General features: G+C 40.9%; 1 protein-coding gene across 1 annotated transcript; it reads left to right on the forward strand.

The window, feature by feature from the left end:
• The first annotated feature begins 16,963 nt into the window (after positions 1-16,963).
• On the forward strand, positions 16,964-21,839 carry LOC148936784 (interstitial collagenase-like). The gene is made up of 2 exons (XM_089076173.1): positions 16,964-16,986; positions 21,320-21,839. The coding sequence occupies exons 1-2, from the start codon at positions 16,964-16,966 to the stop codon at positions 21,837-21,839; spliced, it is 543 nt and encodes a 180-aa protein (XP_088932299.1).
• The last annotated feature ends 1,014 nt before the right edge of the window (positions 21,840-22,853 follow it).

The following is a 22,853-nucleotide window of genomic DNA, read 5'->3' on the forward strand; positions in this document are numbered from 1 at the left end:
TTTTTATTTAAAAAGTGCAAAGTCGCGCAAAGTTAATAAAAAAATATCTTATTAAAAAATTATTAAAAAATTTTTTATTTATTATTATCATTATTTTCATAGAAAGAAATGTTTAATACAAAAAATATTACAATATATAAATTCAAATTTATTACGAACTTTATTTTATATTTCATATAAAATTATTTAATATTTCATATAAAAAAAGTAAAGAAAAGATTATCTTTCAACAAAAATGTTTTTATGCTTCATTGGTTCACGATGATTGATCCGATCAATACTGAGACAGAGATCATTGACACAGTTTACCAGTTACGTAAAGGTGCCGTTCCATGGAGCGTATCGAGCGTATCGCGAATCACGCGTATCGAAAATCTGATCAATTACGGATGTTCCGCTATTTTTGACACAGCCGCTCCGCCGAATCCATTATTGTAGCGTAACCGAACATAACATGCGTCAAATATAAAGCCAAATTTGGAATTTTCTTTAAGATAATAGAGATCGACATGAGCAACCAGAAAGATCTAATTATCGGCAACATTTTGCGAGCTGTTTTCGTCTTTTTTTATAAAAACGATATCTTTCAAACGTTCCCAAATGATTTTGTAAATCTCTAACACTATTTTAGAGATGGGTATTGTGTCCAACACGGAAGGCATATGATAATAATTGCATACTATTTCCTGATGCCAAGTACCTGATAGTTATATGCAATCTTGTTTCAGGTGGAATAGTTTTTTGAACCACAGATTGTTTAGTAATCGATAATCTGATACTATTTGTAACAATTTCTCAAAAAGTGTCAGTTCCAATTGGAAATAATTAACGAATTTTTTCATGATCTTGTTGCTCCAGTTCATTAACGAGATTATTGCTCGTTCTTTGTACTAATCATCGTTCAATACTAAATATTGGATTGACCCAATATTTTCGTTTTCCTTTATCAGCTTTTTTTCACTTTTTATTAATGTATAATAAAGTGCATATATCTTAATAATTTTACAATATATTTTCTGCCTGATGAAAGTATTATGATTGTGTTTTAGACACTTTGTTAATAACAAAAGCCAAAGGAATATTGTTCTTGATTTCATTTAACTGTTAAACCAATTGTGAATTTTTTTCATTTAATTATATTAAACAATGAATATTTAATTAAATATCTATAGTGTGTAATATATATGTTAAATATCTATAGTGTGTAATATATATAAACATTATATATATTATATTAATTGTTAATTAAATTAACAATTAATATTTAATTAAATTTAATTAACTATTCTTATCTAATTAAATTAGCAATTAATATTTAATAAAATTTAATCAAATTTACTTACACACTATGGATATTTTTTTCGCCTGTTTTCTTTCTTTCTATTACTGCGTTTACACGGCGACGTTAAACCGATTTAGTAACAAGTAGTTAGTGATTTCTTGTATTTAATTGGATCACAATTTTAATTTAAAAGAATGTACCAATCTGACGTGAGATTTCACTAACTACAGTTGTTACTAAGCCGGATTAAGGCTAGTGTCCCATGGCGCGGAAATCCACAGCGGAACAGAACGCGCGAACCAATCACAGCAAAAGCTAGAACAGAATGAACGAGTTTTGTTTTGGTTCTTTCGCTGTTATTGATTTGCGCGTTCCATTCCGCTATGGATTTCCGCGCCATGGAACACCAGCCTAACGTCACCATAGTATATGATCCTATCATAGGAAGAATGTTCTCACAGGTTTTACAAATAATTAAATAATTTTAATTATTTGATGTTTACGCGATTCTCTTTAGCAATTCTGTCAAAAATAAGAAAATGACTGCGTAGAGGTCAGATTCGTTTCTATCGCGAACTTTTCGTTGTTTTCGATACGCGAGAGTTTCGGAGTTCCTTGGTCCCATGAAGCGGAATGAGCATAAACAAATCGGTTTACCAATTAGAAAACTGTTTAGATGAAGGGAAATAACGAAAATCGTTTATGATTGGCTATCTGTCTGATCCGCTTACGCGAATTTCGCGTCATGGAACTAAGGGTGCCATCACATGCGGCGTAACTTGCGTAAGCGTAATCTGCGTATTCTAGTATTTTAAAACACGTTACGCCATTCTGAAAGCCTTCTTTCATATAGAGCATATTTCGCGAAATTTCGAGAAATGCATAATTAATACAACCAATTGCTGATTAGGATTTCTGTCGTACTCTCTAACAGAAATGCTAAATTAATTTGTGATTGATTCTTGTAATTTGCGTATCTGGAAAAGTACGTTTCATGGGGAACCGAGACTTTATGTACGAGTATGAGTACGAACAAACCAAGTAGATGTGAACCTGTGAGAATGTATTCAGAAGTTATTATGGACTCTGACCTGTTGTTATTAATAATATGGAAGCGATGGCAAAAGTGAAAGAAGATGAAACAATCTCAACAACAGAAAATTAGACGATATAATATTTTAATTGTTTGGAATATAGAAACTGATGGTATACCAACAGGAAAAAGCTCGTCATAGAATGTGGATGCGTTCGCAGAAAAACGAAGATTATTACAGGGTGACAGTGATAATCTGGTCAAAGAAATGGAATTTGAAGATTACGAAATGTTCTACAATTATTGTAGAATGTCCATAGAAATGTTTAATCAGTTGTTAGATATTGTTGGATCACGCATTGAAAAACGTTATAAATTAATTAATATATATATATATATTTATCATTAATTAATTTGATATAATGATTTAATTAATCATTATTATATTAATTAATTAATTTATCCTGATTTGATCTTTATTCATTTTGCTCTGATTATTCTGATTATTCACTGTGTGTGTGTGTGTGTTCCTTCCACAAAAAAATTAGATTCAGCGTAACAATAATAGCGTAAACAGCATAAAGTAACTAAGAGGAATCTGATGCGGAATCTGATTTCAAGTGAAGTGATGTGATTGGTCGGCGCAAATTACGCTTATGCAAGTTACGTTGCATGTGACGGCACTCTAAAGGTCATATCAGACTAGCGGTTGCGCGGCTACAGTTGCCGGTTGACGATTCAGCCAATCACAATGTAGCAGGTCCTGGTTATGGTCAATGTGATTGGTAATAGTAGAATCCGCCGTTAACTGGCAACCGCAGCCGGGCAATTGCTAATCTGATATGGCTTTTAGGCTGGTTCTCCATGCAGCGTAATTTGCATAAGCGTAAACTGCGTCATCCAACCAAATTGTCTCAGCTCTATACAAATCCGTCTAGATTTTTATTAGACGATTATTAGATTTGATTGGTTGACGCAGTTTACGCTTACGCAAATTACGTGCATGGGGAACCACCAAAGGAACGAAATTCTCGCGTATCAAAAACAGCGGAAAGTTCGCGATTGGTTAGATTTTCGATACGCGCGATCCGCGATACGCTCTATGGGACGGCATTCTAAGTGTCGGCACCTTTGATGTTGAAGTTTGCGAAACACGTAACCTGTCGTAGTCTGGATAGGAAAAAACGCAAATTTCAAAAGATAAACATAAAATTAGAAATATTAAAAGTAAAATATTAATATTTTAAAATTAAATATATACTATAATAAAATAACAAATATTCAGTGATTCATTTTTCATTATATTTTACTATTTAATATAATAATAAAAATATAATAAAAATAATAAAACATTTCAGAAGTAAATTACATATATTCTATATTCTACATGTATATAATATAAGATATAATATACATTACAATATAAAAATTTACATATGTACTATCAGATAGATAGAAACATTATTATAAAAATTTATTGTATTAATAAAATGAAAAATATAAACGTAACCTACACACACACACACACGCACGCACGCACGCACGCACGCACGCACGCACGCACGCACGCACGCACGCACGCACGCACGCACGCACGCACGCACGCACGCACGCACGCACGCACGCACGCACGCACGCACGCACGCACACACACACACATAAAGTAGATATACTGGGCCGGTTCTAACCCAGGTTTTCCGAGGGGGATGCGGGTGTGCGGGGGGAACGGCATGCAACCGAGGAGCTCCGGAGAAGGGAGAGGGGGGGGACGGCGCGTGTTGGGCGACTCAGTGCCATTGAACGTAAACAGCGTGCGATTGAGTCGACGACTGATGCCTTCAACACCGTGATAAATAGTTACGAAAAGATAAATAACGAAGATGATATAAAAAAATTGCGCGTATATAGGGTGCGTGGACATGACATCAGAGGAGGGGCGAAGGGCCGCCACCGTCGCCGCCACCGCCGCGCCCGCTGCCGCCACCACCGCCGTCGCGCCCGCCATCGCCGCCGTCACCACCGCCGCACCCGCCGCCGCCGCCGCCACTGCCGTGCCCGCCGCCACCGCCGCCGAGTAAAAAATAAAAAAAAGAAAAAAATAAAAAAAAGACTCACCAGGTTGAGGTAGAAGAGTCATAAAAAAAGTCACTTAAAAATACAAAAAGAAATGTCACAATCCAAGAAAATGTCACGTAAAAATATCCACAAAAAAATGTTTAACAATCCAAGAAAAAATCACTCAGTCACTTTAACAAATACACAAAAAGAAAATGTTATTAGGTATACAAAAAAGTTCTGAGCTTTAGATTTCATATAATCGAAATAACAATTTAAATTTTATATATCTTCCCGCCCTTTTGCGGTTTTAAAGCGTTGACATTTGGCCTTCTAAAATGCCATACGGTTTGGCGTTTGATGCACATAACCTCAAAAATCAATAATGTTCACAATGGCAATAACAAAACAGCATATTCGATTTTTCACCCACTTTGCGTTTCTGAAGAAAAATGCTGCTGAAGCCACTGCAATGATTTGTGCTGCATATGGAGAGAACGCTGTAAGTCATACAACATGTAAAAGATGATATCAAAAATTTCGCCAAGGAGATTTCAGTCTTGAAGATGAACCGCGTGCTGGACGCCCTCAAAAAATTGAAACGGACGAATTGCAAGCACTGCAGGATATAAACTCTGCGCAAACTGAAAAGGAGCTTGCAGAACAGCTTGGCGTTACGCAGCAAACTATTTCCGTACGTTTACATACGATGGGAAAGATTCAGAAGGAAGGCAGATGAGTTCCGCATGAATTATGAAAACAACAAAAATCGTCGGCGTGACACTACACTCACTTTGCTTTCAAAGTTCCGGAAAAAAGATTTTCTACACAAAATCATTACAAGCGATGAAAAGTGGATTCTTTATGATAACCCTAAACGTAGAAAATCATGGGTTGACCCTGGTCAACCTTCGACATCGACGCCAAAGCCCAATATCTACGCCAAGAAAGTTTTGCTCTGTATCTGGTCGGATTGGAAAGATGTGTTGTATTACGAGTTGTTACAACCGGGTGAAACAATCACGGCAGACCGCTATCAACAACATTGACCAATTCGAGCGATGCATTAGAAGAAAAGAGGCCATTTACTGGCCAAGGACGTCGTAAAGTGATCTTGCTTCATGACAATGCTCGACCACATATTGCGAAAGCGACTCAGGACCATATCTTTGCGTTAGGCTGGGAACTTCTCCCGCACGCGGCCCAGACATGGCGCCTAACGATTACTACCTATTCCGGTCGCTGCAGTATCATTTGACTGATACACATTTCGTAAGATTTGAAGAGATACGAAAATGCATTGATGACTTTATCGCTTCGAAGCCGATGAGCTTCTATCATCAAGGATTCGCAAGCTACCCGAAAGATGGCAACAGGTCGTTGATGCAAACGGGGAATATTTCGCTGATTAATATTTTTTTGTTTGTTTTTGAATAAAGATTGAATTTTACAAAAAAGGCTCAGAACTTTTTTGTACACCTAATAGTAATCCAAGAAATAATTTTACCCTCCTTCGGATTACTCGCAGGAGGGAGACTTCATCCACATACCGCGGGATTAACCCGCGGGGGGGACTTTGTTCCTCCACATATACCACGAAATTACCATTGTACTCTGCCGCGTTATATCTTGCACAGATGATGTGTGGTAATGCCATTGCAAAGACGTTGCACTAAAAGTTCTTCACGCAAAAGCAATTGTTTTTCGCGCACCGGTGATTCTTCGCAAAATTAGTATCGAGGTGATGCCACGAAGACGTTTCAACAATATGCCTCCACAAGATTCATTGCATGAGATTGAACGCGGCGTGTCAAGAGAAGCGCCGATACTCCGGCTGCTATAAACAAATCGGGGAGACCTATGATGATGATGTTCCGATTTAGACAAAGAAATTGTCGATGATATATAATGGGTCATGGGGTGTACAGGATCACAGTAGATGGAAGTCTAATGTGAGAGAGAAAGCTGACGTGCATACAAAAAACGTGATTGCATACAAAAAAAACGCAAAAGTATCGCGTAGTGTATAACGCTCAACGAGAAGAAATGGCAAGTGAAAAGGCATCGCAAGAATTTGATTATTTGGCGTATATTAGAGATTTATTAAAAATTACTTATCCAACTGAAGCAGTACGTACATTTATTCACATGTATCTTCCTAATGTTTAAAATACTAAACTCAATATTGTAAAAAATATTAAACACAATATTTTTGTAATTTGACAGATATTATATCTCGATGGTATCTCAGTTGTGGAAACCGTGCAAGTACGGAATCTTATAAAAATTCAGATACGCCACCCGAATGGGGTACGTAACTTTTTCTCCTTTTTTTTTTCTCTCTTTTGTCTTTTTTCCTTTATTTGATATGTGATGTATTGTGTGAAATTGAGATTTTTGTATTATTTTTTGTAGTATTTATGCATATATGATATCAAAATTAATGGCTTTATGAATATTAATCATCGGCGGTGGATACGATATCAGTGTTGCCAATACAAGAAGTATTTATACTTTTTATAGGAAGAAATTACTCGCGAGGACGTATTTGATTTGCAGAGACTCTTTGGTTTACGTCCATATGAAGATGATGATGAAGAAGTGTGGTGAAATTTTTCTACAGGATATTCTCATTACTTTGAATAATTACATAATTAATAAAGATCCACAAAAATGAATGTATATACAATAAATAAATAAGTGCATTGTATAATGTATTTTTTTGCATTAAATAAATATTAAAAAAATTTTTCACTTTTTTTAAATCGTGATTCAATTTCTTTGTCATGTGCATGACCGACACACTGACCTACATTCCTGTCCGACGCGTGCGAGTCACCCCGGCAAGATAAACTTCTCGGCGTTATATGATAAGAAGTGGTACGTCGATCGTTAGAATTATCAACGCATGGGAAAGAAATAAAAAAACATAATTCGTATATCATATTTATTTTATTCATGGTTATCTGACCACCAATTAAATAATTTGAATACATTTTGTAATACGCAATTAGTATAGTGATATCCGCATCGCATAATATTATCAGCCAGATTGTTCCAGATTGTTTAGAGAATCTACGTCTTCGTAATCAGCATCCAGAGTCTCGATGTACACGCGCTCATCGTCCAGAAGCAAATTCTACAACCATTGTCGTTTTTCATGTCCCTTGACATATATAACAGCATCGCTGTCATCGTCGTCGTCGTCGTCGTCGTCGTCGTCTTCTTCTTCTGTTCTATGCACAGCCTTTGTAATCAAACTCTTAGCTTTGCTGTATGAAATTATTCCGTCGTCCCATCGCAATCTATGGTGATGACGTATCATCCAGCGTGCGCGAGACTTGTCGGCACTTGCGAAGAAATGCCATGGTATAGGGCTTGCGAAAATGTAATGAGAAAGAACAGTCCGTTTTCTGAGAGCGGCAAACTCCTTTACAACAAACTGTCCTCCAACGAGAAAACCTTGCAGGTCTACGAACGTTGGCACGATCATGACGAGCAATTTTTGCGGAGACTGCGGTCGATTTCGATGTATCATAGATTTTATTATCTCTTTCTCATGTGCCAGCGATGCTCTTAGGTGATCTTGCGTACAACATTGGTCAATGGGTTGTACTGAACCACGCGATTGTGTATAATGAGACAGTACGTATGGTATTCATCGGTACGTTCTCCTTAGTCTCAAATTCCAATCTCACGTCCACGGTTGCGCTCTTGACCGATTCGTTTTGTCGAGAACAATCGATGATTATGAATGGACCGTTGTGTAGAAAAGACGTGACGGTGAGACTCGGCTCGAGATATTCGTATCCGTAGTAACCCGTGCAGAAACGCGCGTACGTTTTATACAACACGGACCATCTGTTTTTGTCGAAATCAAGATTCATATCGTCATATGGATAACATTCCGAGTTCAGATAGAGTTTCACGTTGGTCAAATTGCAGTCGTCGAATCGGCTCGTGTTCTCAGCCATGACATTTTTGCGACCTGCTTGCAGAGCGAAGATGACGTATCGCGGTTTCTCGAGCTGAGTAGTGATTTTGATGGTTCACGAATGCTTGATTGTACGCTGTAACAGCGGAAACTCGTATAGATCCCACGATCGAAAAGCCATGCTCAGGTATCGTCCGCTCTCCAAAGTGCGCAGCATCGGTAGTTTTTTTATCTCGCTTAATAACACGTGCGGCATTCGCCATTGTATCTTGAATAAGTCGACCATGGGATCCAACGCCGAATTTCCCATCAGGCAATTGTTGTCGTTACGCGATCGTATCAATTCGTGACGAGAGTTGATTATCACGCGTCTGTAGTCCTCGCAAAATCCTAACAGTGCGTAGAGAGGTACGCAAAAGTTAAAATATCTATTCGCGCTAGTATGCGCAACCGGCATTCCTCAGAATCACGCTTCTGTCGGATGACGTCATTACATAATGTTTGAGCGTGCTAGTTACGCCCACGTTTCTGTTACGATCAATCTTCACACCACTCAAGCTCGTATCGAATCTCATCGAACAGGAACGCGACAAAATTATTTCCCAACACAGATTTCCAACCACATCAGATCTCTCGATAACTCTGTTCTTCGTTAATTTTCCCTCGACATACAGAAAGCTTTCGTACGGTAATGTGTACAGATGTTGCTGTATAGGTATTCTTATCTCATCGCTGTACCCGAACGTCGTATTGGCGAACGGGTTGTATGCATGAGTCTCAATCTTGACGATGCGATCGTCAAAGATTGATTCGTCTTCGATGTTTAAGATATCGGTCATCTCAACAGTTGCGCACCGCGAATCCTAAAGCTTGTAAAAATTTAACGTTCGACGCGTTAAGTTTCTTCCTCTTCTTGACGCAGTCGGATGAGCGAATATTGTCGATCGATGTTTTCTTTGTAAAAGATGCGTTATCTCTCTGCGAATATTTCGCTTCGTTCAACACGAGCATCTCAAACGTCACGCTCGCGTTATCGCTGTCGCCATCATACGTGCAATCTAACGGTGATCTCTTCTCCTCTGAAATCGAGCAATCGTCTGGTCAACAATCGTTCTGGTCAACAATCGTTAGCGTATCGTTAGCTCCGTAATGCTCCGTACGATGACTGACAGGTAAATGATCTGTATCGGCCTTTCTTATATCCTGGCGGCACGATCTGTGAAAATTCGTGTATCGTGTGTACACTTTTGTCGTTGCTGTATGCGCCTGCGGTCACGTTGCACTCTACATGGATAATGTTTACGTTCATTATGTTGATCGACACATCCGATCCACCTGCGCAGTTGCAGTATACGCCTCGAGAAATCCAGCAGCGATCCAATGTTATGAGGCTTGTTAAAGCTTATTCTGTAGACGCATTTAATCTCACACCTCATCGTGTTGTAATTTGCGCGGAGCACTATCGGGTATTCTCCAATCTCGTCATCGCCGCGCGCGGTGTCACCAGCGTTACCGGGCGCGTCGCGTCACGGACGTTTCCGTAAAATCTCACATTTCAAAAATTCATTTATGGCATGCAATTCATACGACCCCTCGGGAATCGTAATTTCTGCGTCGTCTTTGCCAAAATAAAATGTATTGTTCGAAGCGTTTACATTCGGTATCGTGTGATAAGTCTCCAAAATTATTAGACCAAGCTCGTAGTCATCGTTGCTTAAATCTATGACTGGAGAGTAGTTTGCCGCGAGAACGCTGCTCTTCCTGCTCAGTGTAAGCGTCAGCGACATGATGGAAAAAGCGTTCGACAAATATTGAGACACCGCGACATTTTGTCGGACTTTTTAAATTCACGCACGTCGATCGTTTTGGAGAAGAAACCACAAGCACAGCTGTTCGCAGACGCTGTCATTGTACATCTGATAGAACATTCGATTGTACTCTATCGTAGCATCATCTCCGAAATATCGTATCAGTTCCTTGGGCGGTCGAAAATTACCGAAACTGTCAAAGTACACAACGATTGTTTCTTTTTGCGTTCCCAATGAGTACCGGGACCTGTCGTGTTGTCCAGATTTACGATACCATTTTCGTTTCGACGCGCACCGCTAATCGGTAATGCGTCACGCATGAAAACAACTCTAAAGTACGGTACGCGCATATGCTTCGCCAGCTGGTCAAATGTACGTTACACTCGTAGGTATTTTTATTGTCTCTTTGGCATTTTTTTTTCTTTTTTTTTTCGCTGTTACGCCTCGTCTGTCTTTGTACGGCGCGAGATATAGTCCCCGTCCGTATTTGTACGGAAATACAGTCTCTGTCTGCGCGTTTCCATCGCGCGACGTTGCAGTTCCTCGAGTTGATGTTGCGCGGCTTTCCTGTCGTTTATCGCTTTCGCCACGCTGGTCGCTCCGCAGATTAAGGACTCGAGAGCGCCCAAAATTGGCAAAATCGGTAACACACCATCTTGTTTCGCCGTTGGAAGTATTCATTTCTTTTTTTGCCGGCTTTTTTCTTCGCCTTCATACCCATGCCGATCTTGGTCTTGGCTTTCATCGCTGCCCAAACGGCTGTAGCTGCAGCTTTCTCGCTCAGAGCCGAATCTCTCGCGATGACGCGTCCTAAGGCTTTATCGGCGAGTACCTTGTCCGCCGCGTGTCTGTCGGTGAGATCGTTGCTCTGAAAATACGCAATGTCGTGTTCACGGCACGCCGCGTCCAGTGGATTTATGCCCGTTTCACCTCTGGCTAATCGCTTTTTCAGCCGAGTACCCGGGTCGCAAAACTGATAGCCGGGGATATGTAGTTCGAAAAGAAGCGCGTTTATCGCTCGATTGAGCAGACTTCCACCACAGCTTTTGTTCAACGTTGCTGCTGACATGCGCTACAATCCTTTATCTTTGGTGCAGGATCGTCTGTATGATCTCGATCCCAAGACTGATTATAATGCTCGACGCAGCGACGATAGGTTTGAATCTCCAAATCCGCCTTTACATCGCCTACATCCGCCTTTACATTACTCCGGAAGCTTGTCCCACACGTGGTCGCCGCACACGCGTAACAGTATGACCTTCGATATATATTGCAACTGCTCAGCGCTCAAATCCCGAATATCGAAGGGATGCGACAGCGCGAGATACATTTTTGCTACTGAGCGGTTCGTGGTTTCGCGCGCCTATAAATAGGCGTTCGATCGAAGTCTAGATAATGCAGTGCGAACATGAAATTTGTACGGCAGCCGCTGATGATACGCGTCGCGAACTGTGACGAGAGAGCGCGAATGATAGGCGACGGAGCGTAAGCACGGTGAAATGTTACCGAGTACTATACGCGCCATCATTTGCGGGCCGTCGAATTGTAAAACCAATGTTCTCATAAGCTTGCTCGAGAGTCCGCACGGTATGTTTCGAGAACGTGTATGTATACTCGAAATCGATGCAATAACCGAAATATCGATATCTCGAAACTTTGTTGACATCGATAGAAGAAATTGACTACTTTACATTCTCCAACAAAAGTGACGTCATTCCACCGAGCGAGGCACGTCCCAATTCGATCTTCGTCTTCGACGACGTTGCGTGCGATAAGCAAGATGCTGTGAGAGAATACTTTTCGATGGGCCGCTACTCGAACGTCGATTGCTTCTATCTCTGTCAGACGTACGCGAGGATACCTAAACATGATACGCGACAATGCGAACCTGCTGATTCTGTTCAAACAGGATGGTACCAACTTGAAACATGTTTACAACGATCACGTGAATACCGACATGTCATACGATGAATTTTGTGCGTTATGCCGCGATTGTTGGCAGCGCGAGTATGGATTTCTAGTGATAGATAAGGACAGTCCGCTTATCAATAGGCAATACAGAAAGGAATTTAATACGTTCGCGGTACCGTAACGTGGTTAATCGATGTTGATACGTCAAGCAGGCAACATGGATAACACCAAAGATCGCGAGAAAATAGCGAAACATTTTGCGAAAACAAGGGATTCAATTCGCAAAAAATATCGCGCTTTAAAAATTGGTAAAATAGCTGAAGATACAGCGTTGGAGAAACGCTTCAAGCCTATCGTCAAACCTCTAAAACAGATTGTTGAAAAAACCGAGGAATCTCAATCGATTGAAAAAGAAGCAAAGGATCTCGGTATTAAGAAAAAACAAAAACGTGAAGACAGCGATGACGACAACGATAACGATATTACTACTACTGACAAGGATTCATATTGGACGGATGTTGGATGGTTGAAATTAACGCCGCAGTCTAAAAAACGACGTACAACGAAAGAATTGAAAGCCGCGTCAAATTCACTCGTGTTCGAGTCTACACCGATACAACCATCGAAAGACCCACCGAAAGAACCACCGCTGTTCCTGCAAAAGGAAGATGTTTTCGAAACAAAAGATATCAGTGAACTGTCATTCAAAACAATCATCAAACGGATTCTGCAAACGCAACAAGGTCGAGAGGCGTTGCATAATCAGCTGGGACCATTGGGGCAAAAGTACGTAAGCCCTCTCCTCGATGATAATGGAAAAAACGATACATTTGATCGCGTATACGATGTTTATTTCGATAAAAACAGTGGTGCGATGCTTGGTAACAAGAAATTTGACGTTGACAAAAATGACTCCACAATCAATAGACAATGTGAGATACAATGGTATACCAGGATTGTACGAATTGATCTTCAAGAGACTTCCCGATGACGCAGTTTTTACCGAGAATGACAAACAAACGTATAAAAGTATATTGTTAACAACAAATGCTCATAGACGTGGTCACAGTGCCCATAATCCCATCAAGGGCAATAGGGGATTCAAGTATATTAACATCATCGCTCCGCTCGTATCTACATATGGAAGTAGCGGTAAAAAGGATGCAGGCGTGAGCAATATACCAACCATGAAATTAAACGACAACAAGATCGATTATGTGCATTGGGACGATCCCAACGAACTGGTGGATCGACTCCGATTGCTCGACGCTTCGCACCGAGCTGGTAACAACGCTCACGACAACGAGATGCTGTCGATCATCGAGGAACTTCGCGAAGCCGGCATTATTATAAATTAATCGCGTATTGATAAAACGAGCCAGTCGATTAACAGTCAGTGAGGAAAAAATCAATTTTAAATTGTATATATCTTATTTAGTATTAAACATCGTCGCAACATGCGATCCGTGAAAAAAATGTTAGCTCCGAGAGACGACGACTCGTTGAGGAATTGCACGGCGAGGAGAAATTTTCCGCGAAGACGTGTCATAATTCGGGGATATGACGATCTGTGGCAGGCTGACATCGTCGAGATACATCCGTACTCGAGTTTCAACAAAGGTCATCACTACATACTCACTGTCATCGATGCGTTGAGCAAGTATGTCTGGGCCGTACCGTTCAAGAGCAAGGTCGGAAGCGAGACGGCTAAAGCTATCGTTAAGATAATTCGAGAGAGCCGAAGATGCCCGAGAAACTTGCAAACGGATATGAGAAAGGAATTTTACAATGCCGATGTGTAAAAATTCTTGAAAAAACACAACGTTAATCATTATTCCACGTATACGGTGTTGAAGGCATCAATCGTCGAGCGATTCAATCGCACGCATAAGAACGACATGTGGAAGATGTTTACGCTCAACGGCACTTACAAGTGAGTCGACGCGCTACCGCGTCTCGTATCAGATTACAACGCGCGCAAGCATTGCACTATCGACATGCGACCCGTTGACGTAACTCCCGCGATCGCCAAAAGACTCATGGATATGATATACAGCGCGATAAAGATCGCAGGTCCAGCAAAATTCAAAGTAGGCGAATCGGTACGCGTGAGCAAGTACAAGACAGTTTTCGAAAAAGGTTACATGCCAAATTGGACCACCGAGGTGTTAAAGTGCAGCGTACTAATTCCGTAACTTATCTGCTCGAGGACTATCGCGGAAAATCGATCGCGGGCGCGTTCTACGAGCACGAATTGCATCGCGCGACTCATCCAGACGTATCTCGTCGAGAAAGTACTACGCAGGAAGGGAGACAAGGTTTACATCAAGTGGCTGGGATTCGATAGATCGCATAACTCATGGATAAACAAAAGCAGTGTGATTTAATTCATTTTTCTTATTTTTATAATGTATTAAAAAAAATAAATATACACTGTATACATGTATACAAAGAGTTTTTATTATTTTTTTTCTTCCATTACATTTTTTTTAAACTATACATGTATGCAACTTACGAGAACACATATAAAACTACATGTATTATAAACAATATATGTATTAAGCCGAGTATACATTAAATAAATCGAAGAGAGAATTAAAGCTAATTCCTCAGCAAACAGGATCTTGGTTGCTATTATAAATTTTATATATAAAATAAATTTGAACAGCTAAATTTTATTGTAAAACTACATATAAAAACTACAAAAAATACATACATCTATACTACATATATAACAGTATCGTATAAAACTACAAGAATACATACGTTCATACATACGTACATAGATATGATACATAAATACGTACATACATACATACGTGCATATATGCATATATATAAACTACATATACAAATATATAAAATATATGTACATTGTATAAACACGTATATATTACAATGGAATTCGCCAATGTCCCCACGGTAACGTCTCCGTCGAATCCGATACGATGTATCGTTTGTTATCGTACGGACTCAGAGCGATTTTCGACTCGGACACCGTATATACTTGGTGTAACTTGGATCTTATACACGACTGGCGACGAGTCATTTCGATCTCTTCATTCAAGCACCGCGTGTAATCGTCGAACGTTATTGTTCGCGCTACGACGTTATTCTTTACACCTTTCACCTTTTTAATGTCTTTTTTGCCGTCCACCCTCACCGCGTACATCTTCGCTCTGAGTCCGACGAATTCATCATCATTATCGCATCGTTATTCTCATCCTTCATTAGACCGGGTACTTATTTATTCACGAGAGGCATCCCGTACGCGTTACCCGGTGGATAATCGCTCGTATCGAATCTAGCGATATCGCGTTTCATCATCTCGTACACACTGGATGTGGTATACGAGACTGTCCGTGTCGGTGTACATTATTTTACATTTCTCGCGATACAGCGGTGACATGTATTCGTGGTGAAATTCGTACAAGCAGATTTTTGATATGTCGAATATACACATACCCACGTAAATTGACTTGTTGAATTTCATCTCGAGTTCGACGGCGATTAAGTTTTCCGCAAAGACGCTGCGGCTGTGGAAATTTGATTTCGCGATCATTGCCTTCGCGCCATACCGTCCGTCCCATTTGGTCAAAAATTTAACGTTGACGTGATTGCACACATTTTCCATTGTTTTACCGAATACCGCGTTGTTCATCAATTTGTACAAATTTTTCTCAAAATCATTTTTCGCGCACGTTCTAAAGTGTGTATTGAGTTCGATGTAATCGCGGAGCCAGGCGGATTGAGCAAATTGTAGTACGCGATGTATCTTTGCGATACCATGGCGCGTACATTGCTGCGATAATGGATGATATACCGCTTCTTATCGTATAACGTCGCGAGAAGTTTATCCTGCCGCATGCCGGGTGGTTTATCGCGCATCGGACAGAAAGGTAGGTCAGTGTGTCGATCGTGCAAATGATGCGGATACTCGAGATCGACCTCGAGAATATAACCCGTAGGCGAATCCGGAGCGATCGCGCTCGCGTCAAAGTTCTCACCGTCTTCAACCCATCGAAATTCGGCATAGGGCAGCGGTTGACACATCGCCCATCCATACAGATTGTTCACGTCAAAGTACAAAAGGTATGACAACGATTTCGACCGGTCATACGAACGCATGTACTTGTTATTGGCCTGCGCGTATCTGTCGGAACATTGATTGAGACCGCCGCGTATATCGCGCTCGATAAACATAACCATATCGATGTCGGTGAGTAATTCAAATTTTACGCGCGTATATGTTTTAGCATGGCGTCCCACGTGAAACCTGGCAATGTGTAGTAATGAGCAGGATCGAGTCCATAACTCGCGACGCAACTTTCGCGGAAATTTTCGAAAACGTCGGCCAATAACAAGACATCAGTCTTGAGATTTAGATCGCTGTATTCGCCGAGCGTTCGGATAGAGAACCGCTGCCAAACGTTCGCGGCGTGCACATAATCGTTCTTCGACACTGTGTCACCGGTCAACGAGCTATAGAATGATTCGCGCGATGATAAACGCGTGTTCTGCAGCTTGTCCGCGCGATCCACGTATTCGTACGAAAAGACACCTTTGCGCGTCAACAAGTCAAAATCTTCGTTTGATACTGTGAAAAATTCGTAATGTAAAATTTTCAATTTTTCTTTCGTTAGAAAAGATGCCAAGTTATTGAGGCTGGTATTTAAAAATTTGTACGAATCTATCCGCAGGCGTATGCAATTTCGTGAATCTGATCTCTCGGTGGTATCTTGAACATGTTTTGTAAACGAAATATATTTTTCTTTTGTCGGCAGCACTTCGATTCTGCCTTCGAACGCCGTAACTATTTCCGTGATGATAAAGTGCGCATCATAACCGGATAAGTTGTGAAATATTATGGGAATGCAATATGAATCTTTATAATTTAGATTACAATTTGAGTGCGCGGGACCACGGTAACGACCGGTAAGATGGCAACGACCGGTAACGACCGGTAAGATCGCGTACCCGCGTGTCGTCCGACGCAAATGGTTTTTCACAAATATGACAACGCGTCGCGCTACGATATGCCTCCCACTGCTCTCGACAACGTTTCCATGGGGACATTCGCGGATAACAGAATTTTTACTTGATGCGCCAAATCTTCGAGTTGCTGAACGAACCACGCAACGTAATTTTCGCCGCGAAATATATCGATATACCGATAACGCGTCGTCGTACGAGCATCGCACGTAGTATCCGATGCTAAATACTTCGTGCTGCTGATAAGTGTACGATGCGTCTTCCTTCTCTGCCGGTTCCGTTCGCCGTAGTACGCACTCCAAGTCCGCGTAAACGATGAATGGAAGTCGTTCCTTATTCGTGTAGTTCTTGAATTCGAACCACTCCTCGCTCGGCAGTCGAATGGCGCCATTGTTTATTTTTTCGCAGTCCGTTGTATGTGACTGCAATTTTTCAGACGAACTGAAGTAATATAGGCATCTGCAAACGGAAAATATAATTTTTTAATAAACAATTTTATAAGAGAAATAATAAAATTTGTTAAAATACATACCGGTCGCAAAAGTATTTTTTGCATTTCTTCTTGTTTGCGAGCTCACAAGATTTTTGATGTACGCGAAGTGCCCCGCGTTGTCGTTGCGCGGATCCTGCACGTACAATAGATTTGCGTGCTTCTCAATCTTCCTTGATGTCAGATGTATCGGGAGAATCTCCTTTCCTCCCTCGAAGCCGTAAACGTTGATTGAGATGTCATTGATTCGTTCAAACTTCTTTATTTGATCTAACGTCATAGGAAACGTAATGTCTTGGAGATTTAGTGCTGCACTGTCGTATAATGCGGGTACGACAATTCCCGATCCGTATGCCTTTCGACCGGATGCAAAGCCGCAACCACCGACCACGCGAAACACGCATTGTCCTTGGATCGTACGTTGATCACCGCTCGTTTTAACATAATTTCCCGCGGCAATTCGATGTAACATCCCGCGTGCATTGGATTATATTTGTTCACGTTTACAGTCAAATTTAGAATTCGTGACAACGCCCATCCATTGTCGTGTTCTTGGAATTCTTCGAGCGACGCCAACGTGAGTTCGATAACGTTCTGCTCGTATCTTTCTCTATTCTAACGTTCACTCGTCCAAATTTGACATTCGAAAGAGTTCACTATTTTTAGTGTTTATACTTTTGTTCACGCGTTTATCGCCCGTCACAAACTCGCCGTTAAATGCAGTATTCACTTTCACACTATCGTGTCTTTGTACAATATCTCGCACTCGCTCGAGCACTACACTACCAGCGTCTTCTAAAAATTGTCGCGGCTCGATATAGTGCACATTGATCACCGCACCAGTCAATATACGGCTTTCAAATGCCGTATCAATCTCGCGAAGAGACAATGGATCTCTCAAACGAGAGATCCATTGTCTCTACTAGTGCTCGCGTACTTACCACCACGTGCACGAAACGTCTTTCTAGTCTTGTACTTTTGCACCCGCGAGTCGCGCGATCCTCGTCACCACAGATTGTCTATTTGCAACGGTGAATCGAAGACGTTTAATACGGCTAAGTTCCTCGAGTTGTTCGACGCATTCGTCACATCGTTGCAATCACGCGAAACACTCCACCAAGGTAGCGACTTGGCTGCACTGCTCCAGCAACATTCCACTCGCTCTAGATGTTCCATATTGCGAAATCTTGATTCTTTTAAATTGTTGTACTGTCTCATCAAAACAATTTTACATTTTTTTACTTTCGTTTTTTCTTTTCTCTATAGCTGCTTTAATTCGAAGCCAGTATATAAAGCGTTGTATTTCCGACATATCCGGAGATTAATGGGAATAGAACAACCATATATGATTATCCTCGCTTCTTGGAATTATTTCTGCTACTTTTTGCCGCGAGAGGGGTAGTAATATATTGTATGCGTGTCCTCTATAATGATAATATATGCACGCTTCCAGAATTATTTCCGCTCTCTCAGAAGGAGCGGAGAAACAAAGAGTTGAATTGTAGCGTCCTTTAACTCTTGGACGAGGAATCGGGAAATGGGGAGTTGGGGTATAGTGTCTCTTTATAAAATACACCGCCACGTTCACTGGTAGATGAGAGATTGAGTCCCATAACGGAGAACTTGTTAATTCTTCCAATGACTTTTCCATATTGTTTTTATATCACATTTTTTACATCACACTCTTCCACGGAGCACTTGCATATGACTCGTTCACAATGTTGTCTTTTTTCAATTTGTGCAAATTGGGTATATGTTGCATAGCATTATCACACAGACGGACTGTTGGCAATTGGAGCAAAATCGGCTGTTTAGCGCATTAAGAGTATCTATCTCGTGCTTCCTAACGGCATACAATACTCCAATGTCAGTGTCCATTTAAATATATAGTATAAATGTGTGTAATATAAATGTGTAATATAAAAATATGTAATATATAAATGTGTAATATAAAAATATGTAATATATAAATGTGTAATATAATTTACTCCCACCATTGAAGTGGCTTTATATCGAAAAGAGGTCTCAAATTAAACAAATCCATCTGATAGATCCATGTCGTATACGTTGTTTCCATCTTCGTCTTCGTATATGTCGCACAAGTGTTGTCGAATCTATTTCCTCTTCAGTTGGATCCACTTCATATGCTTTATATGAATGTATCCCTCTATCTTTGTATCATCGCCCCATAAGAAACGACCCAACGCGAGTTGAAAAGAAATATACAATAGAAAAAAATTCGCGTACTACTATTACATCTAATATATAATACTATGTATGATATACTTACAAAATTATCTCCCTCCAAAAATTGGTAGCTCATGCAGTCAAATAAGGGTAGGGGAATTGGGAAGTCGTGCTTGACGGACCACTGTAAAAGATATAAAATATCGTATTAAAAATATACAAAATAAATAATATTTTATCTAAAGATAATGTATACTCATTTGCAATTTGTTATTCTTAAACGACAGATAGAACGATGTCTTAATAATCACATCTTGCGCAGGTGCCGTACGCCTATCTGCTATGATTATCTGCTATGATACTGAAAACAATATTAAATTATTAAAAAATTTTTTTACATTGAATCATTTAACGCATTGGCTCCGCGGCGTCGATTCTATTCAGTAATTTATTAAAACGATCTCAAAGCACACCAAAATTTTTTCCGTAGCCAATGCGTTAAATAAAAAAGTAATTAGATACTTATTCCGTTCAACGGGTACTCCACCGTGAATACTTTGACTTCTCCGTTGTTAATAACATGATTCAGCATATCACGCGAGTATTTGTTGTTGTTCATTGTGTACGTCGTCGCGTTTATCGTGTCTAAATGGATACTGACGAGCATTTTTTTTTTCCTAAACGCGTTAATACGAGAGATGCGTAAATGATAACAAATGCTCTTATCGCGCGAATTAGATACGGCTAGAAAAACGCGCGATCCCCGAGAAAAGATTTTTTCCTCGTTCTTTCGAATCGATGATAGATCGTCGAATACGAGAAACATATGCGATAGCGAGATCGCTCTCATCGAGCGATCCCGAAATTTTAATAGCAATTTTTCTTCGAATAGAGAATAGAGAATAGAAACTAAAACGGTCTCGATAGATAAAACAAATAAGGAATAGAAACTAAAAAGAAAAATAGAAATTAAAAAAAATAGAAACTAAAAAATTTATCGTATTCGTGGTTCCGGTTCGCATGCGGGTAAAGTTTCATCGCGACAACGGACGCGTCTCTTCCCTTTGTCTTTCGATAACGTGAATAAAGTGCGAGAGAAATAAAGATCGTATTGTCAAAGTTACGGTTGGATTTCCGATGAGTCGTTAGAGATAGAAGCCCGCAAAATGAAAGCTAAAAAATAAGACTTCGCGTAGAATTTCGTTGATAGAAGCGCGATCAAAAATGAAAACTAAAAAATAAGATTTTTAAACGAGCAATGAAAGGTTAAAGGAGCCATTCATCGCGGTTCGCGTCGGACTCCACCTCTCGCGACACGTACCAATGGCGACATCGATCGAGCGGTTTGCGTATCTTTCGACGGGCAGTGTCAATTCAACTTTCGCTTCGCGTGATGACGCCCGCGCGCGGGATCGCCGCAGTCACGTGCGCAATAGCATTATCGCGGCGATTCGCGACTCCACCGCCGATAGCAACGAAGAGGTGATTCGGTTTTTGCAAATCTACTTGGACAGCGACAACGTGTAAACGATATCGTCCGATAACACGACGTTGGCTCTGAGACATGCGATCGCGCTTTTCCAGGAGTATTATATTATCGTATATATTACCGTATATCTGGTAATAGGGTTCTTAACGACACGTTGAAACAGATGCGTAAACCGCGATGTGGCGAAAGATATATATCGAATTCCGCCTTGGACAAGTTTCCGAGGAAATGGGCGAAGACGCGTCTTGCTTGGAACTTTCACCTGGCGAGCGAGAGCGTTCTACGAGTCACCGAGATCGCATTTGAGATGTGGGCGGCAAATTCGTCGTTGACGTTCGAGTGCGATTCAATGAATCCCGATATCGTGCTATCGCAGGAGGACTTTCACACATTCGTAGATTCTCGATATCGCAGTAGTCGAATATGTCCGTCATTGCTGGACGGACCAGGTAACATGCTAGCTCACGCTTTTTTATCATCGTCCGAAGTATCGGAGGTGCACGTAGATAACTCGGAGAAGTGGCACATCGAGCTGACCGCTAATCCTAATGATACGATTTATCTACTGTATACGTTGACGCACGAAATCGGTCACGCTTTAGGATTACATCACAGTTCTCAGAAGAATATCGATAATGTATGCCTTCATTCCCTCTAAGACTTTCCCGTGCGTTTGAGCGAAGCGGATTTTCTCGCCATTCAGAATTTATAGGATTTAAAGAATAAGAGCGAAGTCTCGATATCAGCGACGACGACCGTAGCGACGATCACGATCGCGACGCGCGACACAGACGGCTCGACGAACGTGGATCTGTGCGCGTTGTGACGCGTCGACACAGTGTTGGTGTTAGAAGACAGAATGTACATGGCGTATTGACGCCACTTATAGTCGGTCAGCGTAAGCGAAAAATTTTACAGCAAATCGTTGTTATTGATGGACTATCTGCGTTTCCTTCCTGATAATTTTACGCGTTTGGCGGGCGCGTATCGACGACCCTCGGGCTAACTCGTATTGTTCGTAGACGATACAGTTACATGGCAGAATATCCGAGTTTCGAACTGGTACCGGATTGGCCGAAGAAACTGAAGAATATGAATCTTCCTCCTAACGCGAAAATCAACGCTATAGTTAATATTAATGCGGGACGAACGTTCGCGATTTACAACGACGAAATCGTGGCCGAGATTGAACTGCTCGATGATAACCGTCAGACATAACTCATTGCACACGATATTTCCAGGGATTCCACCCGCCGTAACGTCCGCCGTTCGATACATCGACGGTAATCTGTACTTTATCGTTAAATGACAGTTCTTCAAGTACAACGAGTTTACCATAAGTGTAACTAAGGCTGGTAAATTCAACGCGGAGATTTTTGGTATCGTGTGTCCAAGGGACAGACTGTTAGAACATTGCGCGTTCTTCTGAAAAAACTCGCTCAGATGAGGAACGTATTTTCGAGCGAGAACGATTTAGAGGAGGAGAGGAAGGAAGAGGAACGAAATTTTTCATACACTGTAGAGAGAAGGATACGAAATGGTTATGAACGATGAGTATCGTGCGATCTTTCCGGTCGTAAAGATGTACGGTATCGAATACTCACAAGGTTCCGAGACGCATCGAGTCGACGAGAGCAACAACTCGAGGAAGAGGAAGAGAACGCTCGACGAG

The sequence above is a fragment of the Pogonomyrmex barbatus genome, unplaced genomic scaffold, assembly GCF_055798465.1.
Source record: "Pogonomyrmex barbatus isolate J1 unplaced genomic scaffold, ASM5579846v1 scaffold2, whole genome shotgun sequence".
NCBI classification, from domain to species: domain Eukaryota; kingdom Metazoa; phylum Arthropoda; class Insecta; order Hymenoptera; family Formicidae; genus Pogonomyrmex; species Pogonomyrmex barbatus.